Source organism: Acipenser ruthenus, chromosome 9, assembly GCF_902713425.1.
Source record: "Acipenser ruthenus chromosome 9, fAciRut3.2 maternal haplotype, whole genome shotgun sequence".
Lineage (NCBI taxonomy): Eukaryota > Metazoa > Chordata > Actinopteri > Acipenseriformes > Acipenseridae > Acipenser > Acipenser ruthenus.
This window is the reverse complement of record NC_081197.1, coordinates 14,082,065-14,099,754: the sequence shown is the minus strand read 5'-3', so window position 1 is coordinate 14,099,754 and position 17,690 is coordinate 14,082,065. Positions and strand designations below refer to the sequence as shown.

Genomic DNA, 17,690 nt, shown 5'->3' with positions numbered 1-17,690 from the left:
AACAGTCATTTAAACACTTTCCCATGCTTTTACAGTGCTGTGTTTTACTATCCATTCACTGTCTACCTCAGCCTGCTTTACAATACATTTGCCACACTGTCACTACTCTCTAACAGGTAATAGGAGAATATTTGAATATAGGGAGTGCCAATACTTGGTAACACTTTCAATAAGTGTCTGTTCATGATTGTTTCATGTGTATTAAGGGAAATGTTATGAAGTCATGAACAGTGTGTCATGAACTCATGCTTGTGACTTCTGAATTCAATAGGAATTTCATTTGAAATCAGTAGGAAATCATGTGTTAGTTACATTGTGATTACAGACACTTAAAGTGTTACCCAATACTTGTTGGACATTTTTAGAAGCTACTGTACGAACTGGTTTTGTTTTCCTGTAAAGTCCTCCCTGACACACCTTTTCTTTTTCCAGGAAATGTAATTATTTTCTTTCAAAACAACAATTAGATGGGGACAAACAGTTCAAACTCGGAGAATGTGGTGCAACTAGCAGAAAAAAAAAGCTAAACCTGTAAGGCTGGAAAATGAAGATCCTAGATAAGCACTATACTGAATGTCAGCACTGACGTCAGGTTACAGTGTAACAAACAGCTGCACCCCTAAACCATGCCGCAAATGCAAACTTTAAATGCATTTTTGTATTTATGATAGTCACGCAGCTAGGGGTGGAAGTACAGACTAGATCTAGGTTCATCAGACCCTATTTTCCTAAGTCAGACTGTGTTTTATTGGCCTTAAAATGTAGTTTTAAAAAAAGAGTAAAACACATACTTTATGGAAGTAACTCAGCCCTACTATGTGCAGGACACACACACACACACACACACACACACACACACACACATATATATATATATATATATATATATATATATATATACAGTCACCTCCAAAATTATTGGCACCCTTGATAAAGATGAGCAAAAAAGACTGTATAAAATAAATAATACCAGTACTGAGCTATATTGTAATTTTCCAACATGTGGAATATATTTGACTTTATTAATGATTCAATGGAATCAACCAAAATTACACATTTCTCAAATTTTCGTCTCATCTGACCATAGCACCAGGTTCCAATCGAAGTGCCAATGCCGTTTAGCAAACTCCAGGCTCTTACGTTTGTTGGTTGCTCTCAATAAAGACTTTTTTTCTGGCAACTCTTTCAAATAGCCTATTGGCATGGAGGTGGCGTCTAATTGTAGATTTGGAGACTTGGTGACCCCAAGATGCAACCAAGTTCTGTAATTCTCCAACTGTGGCCCTTGGTTTTCCCTTTGCCTCCTGAACCATCTACCTCACTGGGCGTGGGGGCAAGATACACTTGCTCCCTCTACCAGGCAACTTTACCACTGTTCCAGTGGTTTTGAACTACTTAATTATTGCCTTAATAGTGGTAAGTGGTATATTTAGTTTTTTAGCTATTGTTTTGTACCCATTGCCTGATTTATGAAGGTCAACAACCATTTGTCTCTTTTCATTTGTGAGTTATTTGCCTTTCCCCATGGTGATGGATGACAAATGGATTTCATAAGCATGTTACCTCATTTTTATATCCTAGTGAAACAGGAAGCCATGGAAGGCCACAATACAGTTCCTTAAGACTGAGATGAACTTAAAGAAGTAGAATGTTAATGCAGATTTAATTTTGTTTGATTTTATTTATAAGAATCTTTAGGGGTGCCAATAATTCTGACACCTACCTTTTTGAGAAAAAATGGTATTACTTGTTAATAAAAAAACTTTTTCTCTGAGCAATTGTATTAGAATAAATGGATATGGTTTTCCCATATATTTGAGCATAAAATATAGCTCATTACCTGTGTTTATTTATTTTATACAGCCTTTTTTGCTCATCTTTATCAATGGTGCCAATAATTTTGGAGGTGACTGTATATATACACTGTGAGAGTATAGTCCTGGAGGGAAAAAAAGGACTACATCTCCCAGAAGGTCACAGGCTGAAAAGCCTTTATTTGTTTAATTGGTTAATTTCATTTTGTTAATTGTTTTATTAGTAATGATCCCCTGCACCTGGCTATCATTGAAAATTAGAGCCAGGTGCAGGGTATTTAAAGAAACCAGCCAGTCTGTTTGGGGCTGCTGTGTGGAGAGCCTGTGTGACAGTGTGCACAAGCGTATGGAAAGGTAACAAAAAGGTAGTATTAAACCTGGTGTGCTTTATTTTGTCATTTGTCAGGTAACGGCTTAGCCGTCCTGCGTGTTAGTTTAGGTTCCTGTTCTGTGTTTTAGTTAAGTGCTCAAGAAAAGAGCTAGGTGTTTTGTTTATTTAGTTTTGTGTTTATTAAAAATAGCATCCTGGATATGCTTTTAAAGGGGCAACGAACTACAAGTGGTGGAAGTTCTGTCAGCTCCCGTTGCAATCTTCTTTGTCATGTCAGCTGGAGCGTGACATTGTCCCCACCCCTTCAACGGCTAACTTCTTGTCTGGAAACAAACCAGCTGCTATCCCTGGTGACTAACATGCTTTTATCCAGGTGAAATGACCCAGGAAGTACAAACAGATTTCCTGAAAATAAGGGTGAAACCCAAGACCTTTCTTTAACCTAATGTAGCACCTGCCCGTCGAGACAAAGCGGGGCAAGCGCCACGGAATACACAAATACAGCCTGACTACGCCACCGAGGGAATTTCACCCTCAGAATGAAAACAAACCATAGTTTAAAACACGTCTCCTAAGTAGGTTCTTTTATAGGACGTGGAACTGGGATAGAAATCAGAAGGAGCACACAAACTACAACGATTAAAAATCATTCCAGGTTTTATTTGGGAGAGGACACAGACTCAGGATCATAGATATGCACATTAACAAACAATTACTACCATCAACAGTATATAACCGTGCAGAAGTGACAGAAGTGTTAAAAAAACAAACAAAAAAAAACACATATAGCAGCAACAAAATTAATTGTGCGAAAGAACGGTAATAAATACTAATCATAATAATAAAATAAACAAATACACCAAACACATCTTTAAATCACACATATACAAACCAATAAAAACAAACGTGCAAAGTGCAACACGTTGCTATTATAATTAACTATTCCATTTGTTTATACACACAAAACAAGTAGGTTATTGTTGACAAATAATTCATCAATTAATGACATGGCGAGCTGGAGTCTAATCATTACAGGTAATTCATTAAAACAGTCATAAAACAATAAAAACCCAAATAAAACAACCAGGGTGATTTCTAAAAGAACCGAAGCTTAAAACACAAACTAAATCGGGGGAACGGCAGGCTGTCCGGGCATTATCAAGCGTGTGGTGGTCCAAGAGTAGCCGGCCACGTAATGTAAACAAACTTGCTGCTTTGAAACAATGAGTTCTAAACTAGTCAGTCCCTTTAAATATTTCACGACAACCAAAGAAGGTTGTAGCTGACTAGAAGATCATAATCAAATTGGCACGTCTCGTACTTCAATACTACTGCCACTACTCGCTCGCACACCACACACAAAATAATTTTAAACACACCGCCATTGCACAGACTGCCGACCAGCCATACCGCCGCCACAACAGCCTCCCGTTCCCTTACATCCTGCTTCCTATACCTTTTCCCCTTGTCTGTAAAACCAGCCTTTTAAATTATCCAGGTAAGGGGACTCATCCTCTGATTAGCGCGGGGAAAGAAACGAAAGATAAGGGTCGTTCTAAAAATGAAAGTAGCCTAATTAAAACGATAAAAACAAAACACAAAGTAGCAACCTGCTACACTAATGTAGTACCGGTTATCTTTTTTTAAAATATATATATCTATAAAGAAAATGTCTGTTTGCTGCCTGTATAACGTGTGTTCTTTCAAACTGCATATGCACATTTACCTATATAGCTAATGGAAATGCAACACAGATACGATTAATGGGATTACTTTATAAACTATACACTCTTTGAGGGTCTGTCCATGTCTGGGTTCTAGTAAGACAATCCTGTTTTTATGATTCAGCTTGATTGTGGGGCTCTGCAGCTTTAAATGTACGAATAAAATGCCATTGTGATATTAGGAGTGGATACAGATGTAAAAGAAAACCAAAAAAGACCAGTTTTCCCTTGTTGCCTGTTTGGCATTACTTCACTCCATGACACATTGTATGGATATGGAGATGTAGGAAATAGATGTGGTCAGTCTGTGCATTACATCTTAAAAGAAAAATGTGTGATCTGTTTCTAGCAGATGTTTTGCAGCTGTTAACAAGACTGTCTTTGTTAGTGTGATTGAAACACCAATAGTCTAGTTTAAAAAACAGTGTTACCCTTAATACAGGTCACTTTAAACTGGCATGTTGCTACTAAGCATTTACTGTACCATGGTGAGGCATGGTAAGCATAGTGGCAACGTTTTACAATGCATATACATACAGTACGTCTATAATTAACTATGTCTAACTGTGCTTTATCACAGTACTATGCTTCACTGTGCTTGGGTCAATTTTATAGGTTTTGTTTTAAAACAATGGTTTCATGGGCCAGATTTGAAAAGCTTTTCTACCATGCAAAGATGCCTTTTTTCCTGAAATATTTAGAACAGCTGTAGTTTATATCATAAAGAAAAACTATAAAATTGAGGTAGTACGTTACATTGGCTCATTGAGGACATGGAAAAAATGCAATCAAAAAGTGTTGTCAAGATCTCAAAATAATGTACATTTCAATTACATTTTCCCACTGTCCTTAATGAGCCTCCGTAGGTACAAACTGGTCAGACCACACTTAAACCTGAACAGAGCCAGTGTTGAAGACAGGTTAGTTAATGCACCGTGATAGCCTTTGCTTGGTTGCTGTTTATTTAGTTTAGTTTAGTTTTGTTAATAAAAGTGCACAAGAAGCACTAAACTGCAGTTTAGTGGGCACAGGCCAGCTTTGACTGGGACGCTACACCACACAGGTTTCCAGAATTGGGTCTGTTTTTTATTTCTCTAAAGATAATGGACAGACTTGACTCTTCAGGTTATAGGGTAACTTACTGTATTGAAGTATGTTAACACTAAAAGGTGGTATCTGTGTGTTCAGTTGCCTAGGCACTAAAACAGCTCTTACATCAGACCCTGACTTCACAGAGTGCATAAATTAAGAAAATTTATGTTGAATTATTATTTTAACATATAACTGTAAAACCATAAAACATGTAAGGTATAGCAATACTAAAAAGAAACTAAAACGGATAATCCTCAAAGTTACAAATATACTGGGAATGGATTGTTCATAATACTGAAATGTCTATAACTCTGAAGCTGGTATTATTTTCAGTGATTAAACATTTGTGTGCTGTATTTAAAAATAAATAAATTAAGCCAGGAGAGCTGTGTTTAACTCACCCCACACCCAGACACCTTCAGCAACATGCTATTTGTGACCTAAAAAAGAAACTTAACCAACACCCATAATTAACCTGAATTTTCTAAATTTTTTATTTGAGTTCTTAATATAGCCTGACTCCTAAATTCTTTTGGCAAATCGTCAATCATCACAGCCATCAGCAATGCAGCCTTCCAGAACAGGTTTGTGTTTAAACACTGAACTTTGTATCCAAACCTGACAGGTTTACTACAAAGAAACTGTTTGCAACCATGGTGACCATAGTAGGCCACTATGCATTCGTCAACGTCGAGTTGTTGCACAAGCTTAAAGCAAGAAAGAAATCTCTACTTCAACAGTTCCATTAATGGCATGAACTTCCAAATCTTGTCCTTAGGATCCATCTTGGTGGTGTCTGCACAGTCAATGAATCTCATGGTCTAGACAAAATTCTCCCTCATGGCTGTGCAGACCAGCTCATTCTGCACATTGACCCACTCTCTGTGTAGGTGCTTGCCAGGAAACTGGTTATTACCACAAGAATGAGGATTTGTGATATGGACAGTTCAAAAATAGCATGTACTGCGTAGATTCCTCCTTCAAAAACTTAAAAACCTTGATTGCTGCTGGTGACATTTCACAGAAAGTGGAGTAATCTGCTGCAAGAAAGAATGCATCACTGGTCTTGAGATCATCTTGTATCCAGGTGCGGCTCAGGAACGTCGCCTTGCGTTTCATTGAGGATCTCATCTCCTAGATGCTCTCCACTGGCAAGAACAACAACTGCTCCAGATCTCAGCTGCCTTCCACTTAGGTTGTCCACCAAACCTCCCTCGTCATCAGCAGAGTCCTCATCCGACTGGACAGCTGGATCCGGTGGTTCTAGATAGACCTCTTGGGCATCCTCTTCAGACTCAAATATATCAAGGGCCTCCTGCACTGTTAATTTCCTAGAGAGAACCATAATTGAGGTGATTTATACTGTTCTGATCCCTCCTAGTTATATTTCTAAACAAGTTATAAAAACAAATAAAAATGTTATACAAAGACTTGCCAAAGAAATCCTTCTTCTTACAAGTCTTTGATCTATTGATGTTGAGGTTTAAAAGTTTTAAATTGAGATGAGGCAAAACATACATGATGATAATTGGCCAGATAAAAGCCGACAATTCCCCTTGAATCGAAAGCACTCTGCAGAACCTAAAGACATCATTTAAGAGCGTCACCATGTTCAAATTAAAACGCCTGTCTACCGATTAAAAGGCAACAGTTTGTCTGTAATTGAAAGCACTTGTCTATATATATGTGTGTATATATATATATATATATATATATATATATATTAGGGATAGTAGCTATATTTTGTCGTAATGCACTGCATAAGGTATAAACCAACAGGGGCTGTGCAGAGAATCATGGGAATCACACAGCCCGAAGTGGTTTATACCACTTAAGTTAATTGTCATTTGGGGGAAGAAAATATATTAAAGCCCTTTTAAAATTTTTTAAAAAATGACATAACCTTTCATTTGCATTTAAGAATTAATTTTAAGGTTCACCTTTTTAAAAATAAACGTCACATTTCCATTTTCTGTGAAGTTTTGCATTGAAAGTAAAGGGCGGAGTACAAGTTGATAATGTGGATGGTCTGGATAGAGTTTCAGATGAAACTGAGGAAGGAAGCAGAGCAGCTGTGATGGAGGCTGAAGCTGGATTTCAAGGTGAGTTTGAGGATATATATATCTATATATATATATATATATATATATATATATATATATATATACACACACAGTACTGTGCAAAAGTTTTAGGCAGGTGTGAAAAAATGCTGTAAAGTAAGAATGCTTTCATAAATAGACATGTTAATAGATTATATTTATCAATTAACTAAATGCAAAGTGAGTGAACAGAAGAAAAATCTAAATCAAATCCATATTTGGTGTGACCACCCTTTGCCTTCAAAACAGCATCAATTCTTCTAAGTACACTTGCACAAAGTCAGGGATTTTGTAGGCATATAGTCAGGTGTATGATTAAACAATTATACCAAACAGGTGCTAATGAGCATCAATTCAATATGTAGGTTGAAACACAATCATTAACTGAAACAGAAACAGCTGTGTAGGAGGAATACAACTGGGTGAGGAACAGCCAAACTCAGCTAACAAGGTGAGGTTGCTGAAGACAGTTTACTGTCAAAAGTCATACACCATGGCAAGACTGAGCACAGCAACAAGACACAAGGTAGTTATACTGCATCAGCAAGGTCTCTCCAAGGCAGAAATTTCAAGGCAGACAGGGGTTTCCAGATGTGCTGTCCAAGCTCTTTTGAAGAAGCACAAAGAAACGGGCAACGTTGAGGACCGTAGACGCAGTGGTCGGCCAAGGAAACTTAATGCAGCAGATGAAAGACACATCATGCTTACTTCCCTTCGCAATCGGAAGATGTCCAGCAGTGCCATCAGCTCAGAATTGGCAGAAAACAGTGGGACCCTGGTACACCCATCTACTGTCCGGAGAAGTCTGGTCAGAAGTGGCCTTCATGGAAGACTTGCGGCCAAAAAGCCATACCTCCGACGTGGAAACAAGGCCAAGCGACTCAACTATGCACGAAAACACAGGAACTGGGGTGCAGAAAAATGGCAGCAGGTGCTCTGGACTGATGAGTCAAAATTTGAAATATTTGGCTGTAGTAGAAGGCAGTTTGTTCGCCGAAGGGCTGGAAAGCGGTACACGAATGAGTGTCTGCAGGCAACAGTGAAGCATGGTGGAGGTTCCTTGCAAGTTTTGGGCTGCATTTCTGCAAATGGAGTTGGGGATTTGGTCAGAATTAATGGTCTCCTCAATGCTGAGAAGTACAGGCAGATACTCATCCATCATGCAATACCATCAGGGAGGCATCAGATTGGCCCCAAATTTATTCTGCAGCATGACAACGACGCCAAACATACAGTGAAAATCATTAAGAACTATCTTCAGCGTAAAGAAAAACAAGGAGTCCTGGAAGTGATGGTATGGCCCCCACAGAGCCCTGATCTCAACATCATCGAGTCTGTCTGGGATTACATGAAGAGAGAGAAGCAACTGAGGCTGCCTAAATCCACAGAAGAACTGTGGTTAGTTCTCCAAGATGTTTGGGCCAACCTACCTGCCGAGTTCCTTCAAAAACTGTGTGCAAGCGTACCTAGAAGAATTGATGCTGTTTTGAAGGCAAAGGGTGGTCACACCAAATATTGATTTGATGTAGATTTTTCTTCTGTTCACTCACTTTGCATTTTGTTAATTGATAAATATAAACTATTAACATGTCTATTTTTGAAAGCATTCTTACTTTACAGCATTTTTTCACACCTGCCTAAAACTTTTGCACAGTACTGTATAATTATATATATATATATATATTATATATATATATATATATATATATATATATATATATATATATATGTATAATATTATATTGCAGCATTAGAGTACAGTATCTTAGCAAATGCTTTTATATCGATGTTCGGCTGCAGACATTAATTCCCATGTGCCAGGTTAAGATGAAGATCAAACAAACCCTGTGTAGCAATCCAACCGTTGTTTCTGGTGAAAGTGCTTCAGATTCCTGCAGGTGCTTCAAATCCAGGTCGGTATTGCAGGGGTGGTGTTTGGCCTTGTCTTTACCAGCATTTTTGAAAGTTTTCATGACAGGAAGTCATTACTGCTGGTATTAAACTTGCTGTCAGCAAAGATGTTAAAACTTCTACTCTTAAAAAATGTATTCCAGCTATCTGCATTAAAAAACTGGAGACTCATTACTGGTCACCAGTTGAATTTCTTTCACTGGCATAAAATTCCCTCAGAATGCTTGCGAACGGGAGAGAATTAATTTAACCTAAGGTCAGTGGTACGCCTTCACAGGGCCGACTCAATGGTAGGACAGAACCGGAAGTCGGCCATCTTGGTGAAAGGGTGTAGCTGTAAGACTGCTGAACAGCTCTACTGTGATCAGCTGCATTGCTTGGGGCGATTGGATAGAGTGTGGCGCCGCACTGATCACAGGGAGGAGTTTAGCAGTACAAAGGGGACGCAGCTACATGAGTACAGCCCCTTACACTGATACAGTAAGACGTCGGAACATTGTTGTTTCTGTTGGTGTATTTTGGCAGATGGCTACCAGCCAGCACTACCACCCAGAGCACCTGCACTACCACACCACCTCAACCTGTTCCAGCACTCTGAGCACCTGCACTTGCACACCCCCTCACCCCGTGCGTGCACCTTGCGATTATTCTTTTTTGTTTAGGACTGCAAGTCCACCGTTTGATCTCGGATAGCATTGCTGGTAGAGGGGATAGTTTTTAAAATAAAACGGACTCATTGTAAATACCCCCAGCTGTTGTGGATATTGTATCTTTACCCCCACCACTCACATCCTGACAATGCTGTTTAATGTCCATATTTTTTCTTTAAGCCAGTCTTTAAATCCATTAACAGCCCATGTTGTAGATTTATTAGTATTTTTTCTACTTCATTTAGCTGTGCCTAATTTAATCTGATGTGTCTACTGTTGTACCACTTTATTTTATTTTTTTTTCAGATGGATTACTGTCTTCACTGGGAAAGTTGGTGGTGTACCAGTTCTCTGGAGTTTCACCTCCAAATATGTTAGTGGGTGGACTGTCACTCATTTTGTGGCACTGGTTTTATAATTAATAAATAAAATGGCAGTTTGTCATGGAATTTTGTGATAGAATTTGTATATATAATGTGTGTGTTATGGACCGGTGCCGAAATCGGGGCAGTTGCCGAAATGCCCGTGCAGTGCGCGAAGTGCCCAACTGCGGTTGACAGATGCAGAATTAGCATTGAATTTTAAGTCATTTCGACAACTGCCCACAGCAACCCGGGCTGGTGGATTTTTAACAGATACAGTATAAAGTTGCGTGCCTTTACTTCTCCCGACTTTTGAACTGCATCCTTAATGTTATTTTAACAAAGTTTTTGTTATTGAATTTCCATACTATCAGTTAAATAAAAAATATAGTTTTTGTCCTGATTTTATGAAGAATTAGTTTGTGTTGCTAAGCGTTTGCCTGTATTCCATGAGTAATGTATTTTTCTCAGTAAACATCAGTGATCTGGTCAGGTTCTTTCGGTTTAATTCAAGTGAACCGTGTAGTCTACTTCCAGTTGCGGCGTAAATAGCAACTTCATACGGTACCGTATTTAATTTAAATATTCTATTGATATGCAGCTGTTCGTACCCTGTTTTGTGAAGGGTTTGTTATCAGTAAAACCGCTGTTATTTTCAGCACGTGTAACTGGTTATTGATGAAAGGCTATCAGGGACAGGGAATAACCTACTTTGAATTAAGGAGAATAGATCAGCTTTAATAACAGGTGAGATATGTGCAAGTATATGAACTATTTTTGTCCCAGATGGAAATACAGTACTGTCTAACAACCCCTTTGTGAGGGGGGGATCCTGCACGTTATAATACTCATTAATTTGTCTCGCATCACAAAACATACGTTTATATTATTATCTCTTTATAGCAGGGACTGTTTCTTCTATACCTTTTCTGATCATGCTGTAAATTATGAAACTGGTGGAGCACAAAGGGAACTTCGATTGCATCCACTTCTGCGTTTAGAATTTCTCTCAACACCACTTCCATTTCGGTTTTGCTCAGAACTGTTCATCTACCAAAGTGGTCCACGCTCCGTCTGCACAGACCGTGACGTTACGCGCTTGAAAGCGCCTTGTTGTTTGGAGCCAGGTAGCAACCACCTGTAAGGAAGTGGTGTCAGTGACAAAAGCACAAAGGAGCCGTGTTGTTGCTTGGTGTTCATTTGCTAGATTCATACTGCTGAGAAATAATTTAAAAAGTCATGATGCAAGCCAAATCAAAGTTGCGGTTCTTCTTGGGGCTAATTGATTTGGAAGACTTCTTGAAAGAGCCTCCTTTTGGCTTTACAGTGGAAAAACGAGCGTCGGGATGCAGATTTGTAAAATATGACCCAGAGACCTGCTGTGTGTTTATTGAAGACGTACAAACTGCGACGGGGAAAGTTGTTTTTCAGCATTCAGCCGGAAGGTAGAGAGATAGCCATTGATGTTATTACAATATTACATGTTTTACTTCTCTGTTTTTATGCAAATACTTGTTGTTTTCACATTGCTTCAGGGCAGTCAAGGTACGAACGTTGAGAGATTACACGCATCTGAGAAAAAGACTGACATCGAAACTTATTTTCCTGCTGGTTTCGGCATGCGAGAACAATGCAGCATTGTCTGGGAAGAAGGCAAAAAAGAAGTCAAAAGGTACAGTAGTAAGTTTCAATAGCTGATTAATGCCTATATTTATTTATGTTGTCCTGACTTTTCCAAAAGTTGCACCATCATAAGAAACCATGAGTTAGTTCACAGTGCACAGTGACAACAGTGGCACAGTGCACGAGCGTCATTAGCGAATCTGTCTCGACTAATCAGGGTGAGGTTACGTTTATAAATATATACAAATTACATTGTTGCGAGTAATGTCTGTGTTGTACAGACATGCATATTTGAAATCCCCTTAAGGGCAGAGGTGAAAGTAATTTCTTCTCAGTACCGTCCTCTGCCCCCGTGCACTAGTGCAGAGTCCACACCGCACTGCCTAGGCAATTTGAGAAAATAGTGAATATATTTTACTATTTGTTTGTTTTGTCCACTTGTTCGGCTTGGATTTTGGTGTCTGACGAAATTTATATCAGAGCTTTAGTTTCTCACACTCGCCATGTAATTAGATTTAACAGATTCGAGAGTGAATAACTAGAACCTTTTGTTTTTCAATTCACTGACGCTGTACCAGCTCCGAAGCCGTTAAAATAACAGTATAATACTAGTTTAAAAGTTAAACATCGGGTGTATTTATTTTCTTTATATTGCCATCTCAAAACATGTTCAATGTAGAAAAATCCTGATTTAAATATAGATAAGCTGTTAGTATTACCATTTTAACGTGATAAACACATAAATTATCAAACAAATAATAAGATTGCTTTTATTTTTGAATGGCGCTAACACAACCTAAATAATTGCTGTGCTGTCTTGCTGAGCACACCCAATGCAGATTTGTACTTTTAAAAAAAGGTGATCCAGTCGCAAAACAGGGACGATTTAACAATTTTACTGTTTCTGAACGGGACAAAAAATGAAGGTTGTTTTTGCTCTAGCCTACTTGTTTCCTCAGAATATGCATTAAACTACGGGAGAAATGTTTACTTCCGAGTGGTGTTACCTTGTATAGTATAGTTCGTTTTGACTGCGAAGCATCTCATGGTTATTTTTCTGTTATCTTTCCTTTTTAAAAGCAATTGGAAGGATAAGTCTATCATTCTATCAAGTAATAAAGTGGAATGGTATGCTTTGTCTCAGGCCATTTAGATTTCAGTTTACAAAAGCTGCAAGAGTTTCCACTGCGATGAATAGCTGCTTTTTTTTTTAGTTCGAGTTTTTCAGGAATGCTTCTTCCTGCACCGAATAGCTCAATATCACAGATCTACCCTGTGACGGTTACCATGGCGATCACACGCGCTGTCATCCTGTCACTTGAACGGGAGCTGAGGTACTGCATTGTTTTGCTTAAATACAAAGAAATAATGATGTAGCCTAAACGATCGTTTGATAAGTCTAACTAAAATGCCCATGACAATGTTTTGCCTGTACTCTGTACCGGGCAGTACCGGCCTACTTTCACCTCTGGGTAAGGGTCATTGACCGTAACTAGGCATTAGCGCCCGGGGCAGGCAATCATATTTGCATATTTAACTTATTGTTGTTTCCAAATCTCCTTTAACATGTTGGAAGGGATTGCGTGTGACGGCAGACAAACAGAAGCAACGTGCTGTCAGCACAGCAAGCTCCGGGATACGAGAATGCAAACTATGCTAGGAGGGGGCTGACAGCTGACATGTTAAAACATTGAGAACCGCAAAACAGAGTGATTAGTGGCAATGCATTTCAGTCATTTTGCCGCCCCTCCCAGCTTTGCGCGCGGAGCCGCTCGCCCCGCACTAGTTACAGCTCTGGTCATTAATATTGTTATTAAGTGTGCTGACTGCACACATTGCACAAAAGAAAATGATGATATAGTAGTGATATGATTGTTCTAGTAGACTCCAGGTAAAGTGGAATGTGACTCGGGCAAGAGACTACTGTAGGTCATTCACTGAAAGCTAAGCTCCCCTTTTTTATTGTATAGAAAACCTGTGTTATCTGCTTTGTTCATTTTGACTGGGGCTTCTTTTTTAAAGTTGTATTAATCAGAACCTATACACTGTATATGTAGGTGGCCAGACAAAATAAATGTTGTGTTTTTAAGCAGCTGTTCTGTTGTTCTAGCAGTACTCAAACAGTTCATTGTGGTCATTAATGGCAGCAACTCGATCATCAAGTGGGAGATGGAAAGAGGGCTTGACCAGACTATTTCATCTGTGGCTGGGGAAAGCTACACGGTCAAAGTAAGAATTTTATGGCATTTCAATTTTAGTACATCATGTTTCCTTTAAAAAAATAAAAGTAGGGCACTGCATACAGTAAGACATCTGTTAACCAGTCCACTCTTAAAGCTGCAGTGTCCCATGCAAACACATTTTAATTTTACTGTAAAATACAATTACTTTACGTCCATTTACCAAAGTTTTGGCTCATGTGAGCTCTACTTTATCAGAAAACTCACCTTTTTTTCGGCAGTCGGGGTTGTTTACAGGTAGCTGTTCGTGTTAGTTATATTTCTATATATAATATTTCATTTGTTTGTCTGTCCTTTTAGATTGACGTGAAAGATGCTTTGCAGAGATGGATGGACCAGGAGAAGTTTGCCATCACGCTTGGGCACCAACGTTTTAAACCTGTTTGGAGGGATACATGGTTTGTTCTCAAATACCACTCCGATGCCCTGTTTGATTTCCCATTCTGGTTTGGGTTCAGCAAACGAAAATTCACAATCGATGGAAAGGTATTATTTTTAGTTTGATTATTTTTTGATTTTACATAGTCGCTTAACATTGTAAAAGGGGTCTAGTTTATTGGCAGACTATTTTGGGGAATTTCTAGGTATTTGTTCCAACCAGGGCCTTAATTATTTAATTGAATTATACATATTTAGCTTACAATATAAATGTAAATCAGGACTGTAGTTGAACACCCTGTGTCTAGTTCACAGGGGTCTGACAACATATTTTAAACTTAACCTGGGTTTTCACTGCCAAGAAATCCGTTCAGAACACCATGTGCAGTGAGCACGCTATTTCTTAGGGCACATTTATGCCTGTTTCTCGAATGTTTGTGATACATCAAACCCTTCTTTCCTTTTTCTGACTGCAGTATCAAATCTTTTAAAAAGAAATGCAGGATGTTTTCAAAACTCAGTGGAAATGCTGAGTGTTCTTTTTTTATTTTACACATCATTACCTCTGCCAATTAGTAGTTCAAAGTGATTCCTCACTGTTTTTAGTAAGGTTTAACAGAACTTTTCTATGTTTTGATCTAACCTACCCCCCTACCGCCCGCAGTGTTTTCTTATTCTATTTATTTTTTCTTAACAGGTTTCTCACCTCACAATCAAAGACAAACAGGAAAGATTTGCTGTAGAAGAACTCTTTGATGCTTGTTTTTGCCCTGCTAGATAAACAGCTACAGCAATAGTGATGTATGGTTAAGTCTACGATTTTGGCACTGCCAGTTTTGTACATTTCATTGGCGAGGTGCACCAAAAAAACAAGAATTCACGGAAAGGTAATGTAGTTTTAGCTACATCAACATACACAAGAGCTTTTAAATAGTACACCAAAACCAATAATATATAAAGACTTGCTTTTGATTACTGACAAGTTTAAACGTAACTTTAGAGTACTAAACTTACAGTACATACTTCAGACTCCCCCCCCATAATTAGTGGTCAGAGTCGAGGGTCTCTGACTCGGAAGTCGGAATTGCATATCTACAGTCTTGTGACGTGCGTCTTTTTTGGAAAGGCGTACAGCGTCAACCTTTTCACCTGTCATTCTAAAATATATCTTACTGTCACAAACACACGCGTCTCTCTAATTAATATATGAAATTCTCCCTTTCGGGTTCTCTGTTGGTTGAGAGGATGGATGTAACAACAAAGTCGCTTCTGATTTTTCTTTTTAATCCTCTTGTATAAGAAGTACAAACTTGGCACATCTACTTAAGTCAATTTATCCAATTCCGCAAATGCAGTCTGTATTTAAAGTATGGACAACAGCTGTGACCGCTTCTGTGCAGTCAAAAGGGCTGCGACACATGATGCATCCTTCGTACAGCAAATAGTGAAGCTACACAGCTACGGATACTCGCAGATTTGTATTTTCAGTGCAAACTATTCAAATTCATGATTCTCGATTTCCACGACCTCCGTGAGATTATTTATAGTTGATGAAAATGGTGTTTTGGCATTGTGATGGTGAACCATCACTGTACATTTTCAGTCTGTCTATAGAGACCTGTAAATGCTGCAAATGAAAACTTACCTATGTGCTTTGGGTTTCACATACAATTCAAGAATTTACATGACAAAATATAAAAAAGAGACACATGTTTGATTTAATTGTAATAATGAATAAACTATATTCAATAAATTCTAAAGAGTGCAAGCTTGCTGTTAAAATAAGATGAACATAAATCAACAACATAAACAAACTAGAGTGTCAAGAGTACTGCACGGTAATTGGTAGTGACCTCTAGTGGTGATTGTCAGTACTGCACAGTTTACCTGGGAGCTGGTCTCTCATTTTGTATATTGGCCAATATGTTTAAGTGGTGGTTCATTGAATGTATATGGTTGTAGGGGTTAATGTACTGATGGTTTCTTTTGATGTATGTGTCATTGATTTATGGTTCATGATAAGGGGGGGGGGGGGAGTTTATAGAGCTTTCTATTGGGACAGTACCCCTTTAAATGATTAAAGGTTAAGTGTGGGTGAGGTTGGTACTTCTGCAAGGGAGGCATAGCATCCTAGCAGAGTCTTTGTGTTTTGAGCTGTTGGTAGCTGCATGCTGATCTAAAGTCATGAACAAGGGGCTGTCTGTTTTAAATGTGGTGGATAGTCATATGCACCATGGAGCTACCTGAAACCAAGTTTCCCTTTCACCTTTTTCTACAAACTGGTGTCTACAATTTCTTAGCAGACACCCTTCTCCAGAGCGACTTACAATTATTACACAATATTATATTATTTTACATACAATTCCCCATTTATACAGTTGGGTTTTTACTGGAGCAATCTAGGTAAAGTACCTTGCTCAAGGGTACAGCAGCAGTGTCCCACCACCTGGGATTGAACCCACGACCCTCCGGTCAAGAGTCCAGAGCCCTAACCACTACTCCACACTGCTGCCCTGTAGGCTGTAGGTTGACTCCACTTCAGGAGAGTTTTACCCGTATTAAGTCATGCTGGACCTTCAGGATTGTTGAGACGGTGAAATAAGAGACACAGTTTCGGCAATCAAGGTGAGTTTATTCACCGGAATGAAGGCTATACAGAGCTCTTTTCTAGTTGCTATCTTCTAGTACTTACCATAGCGAGTATACATACAGGCATAAGTAAAGTATAACTAGCAACATAGTTGAAGGTTTCAAACAGACTTAGTAATCTGTAGTAAAGTAAAATAACAAGAGCACACATACTCCATTACTAGTAGTTATCCACCATATTCCCTTCTCCTTTCACTATCCTTTGACTAGTGAGACTAGCTACAAGGGGCGGAAGGGGAGTGGCTAAGCAAAATAGAAATACATTTCAGTGCCATGTATAGCAGTTCATACAAGGTCAAAAGTGGCCTGGTAGCTTTTTCGCTCACCAATAAAGTTTTAAGAGTTTGCAAACAGGCTTCAGGGCGAGGCGTGGGGGAGCTACTTCAAAGTTCTGAAACATTCCGTACTATGTGAAGTGCACAGAGGACACAGCATGATAATACATAATGGGACACAAAAACTAGAAGTTGAAAGTTAAGAGGGATGTAATATGGAGCTAACTGTAATTATGTGTTTTACGGATGATAGATTAAAATCTGGGGTGTGGATGGAAGAATGCTTCTAACCAAAAAAAATGTTGAGTGCCTTTATTCAATTGAGCCAGTACAACATGGATATAAGTTTTGTTGGATAATACTTAATGTATTAATTCTATGTGTACTCATTTAACTACTGATGATGTGCAATGCCAGCCACTTAGTCATGCGTTCTGTATACAGGTCAACTACACAGTTGACAGTTGGAGTGGAAAATCACAAGTAACACTAAGGTAAAAACGCTGACACAAATTGTGGTCCGCTGGTGTCTAAATGCT

At 38.7% G+C, this 17,690-nt stretch overlaps 1 protein-coding gene across 2 annotated transcripts; it reads left to right on the top strand.

Annotated features, from left to right (window-relative positions):
• Positions 1-11,015: 11,015 nt before the first annotated feature.
• Positions 11,016-15,987, top strand: LOC117405552 (mesenteric estrogen-dependent adipogenesis protein-like). 2 transcript variants are annotated; one of them, XM_034008706.3, is made up of 5 exons: positions 11,016-11,431; positions 11,522-11,658; positions 13,720-13,838; positions 14,150-14,335; positions 14,925-15,987. In XM_034008706.3, the coding sequence occupies exons 1-5, from the start codon at positions 11,226-11,228 to the stop codon at positions 15,006-15,008; spliced, it is 732 nt and encodes a 243-aa protein (XP_033864597.1). In that variant the 5' UTR covers positions 11,016-11,225; the 3' UTR covers positions 15,009-15,987. The 2 variants fall into 2 exon arrangements, with proteins under 2 accessions (XP_033864597.1, XP_033864599.1); XM_034008708.3 differs by having other exon boundaries at positions 11,020-11,431; positions 13,723-13,838.
• Positions 15,988-17,690: the final 1,703 nt, after the last annotated feature.

Excerpts from the sequence above, each read along its gene's own strand:
- LOC117405552 (XM_034008706.3), top strand. The coding sequence starts at position 11,226 with ATGATGCAAGCCAAATCAAAGTTGCGGTTCTTCTTGGGGCTAATTGAT. Across the intron at positions 13,839-14,149 it reads GGGAAAGCTACACGGTCAAA|ATTGACGTGAAAGATGCTTT; the intron begins GTAAGAATTTTA and ends CTGTCCTTTTAG. Across the intron at positions 14,336-14,924 it reads AATTCACAATCGATGGAAAG|GTTTCTCACCTCACAATCAA; the intron begins GTATTATTTTTA and ends TTTTCTTAACAG.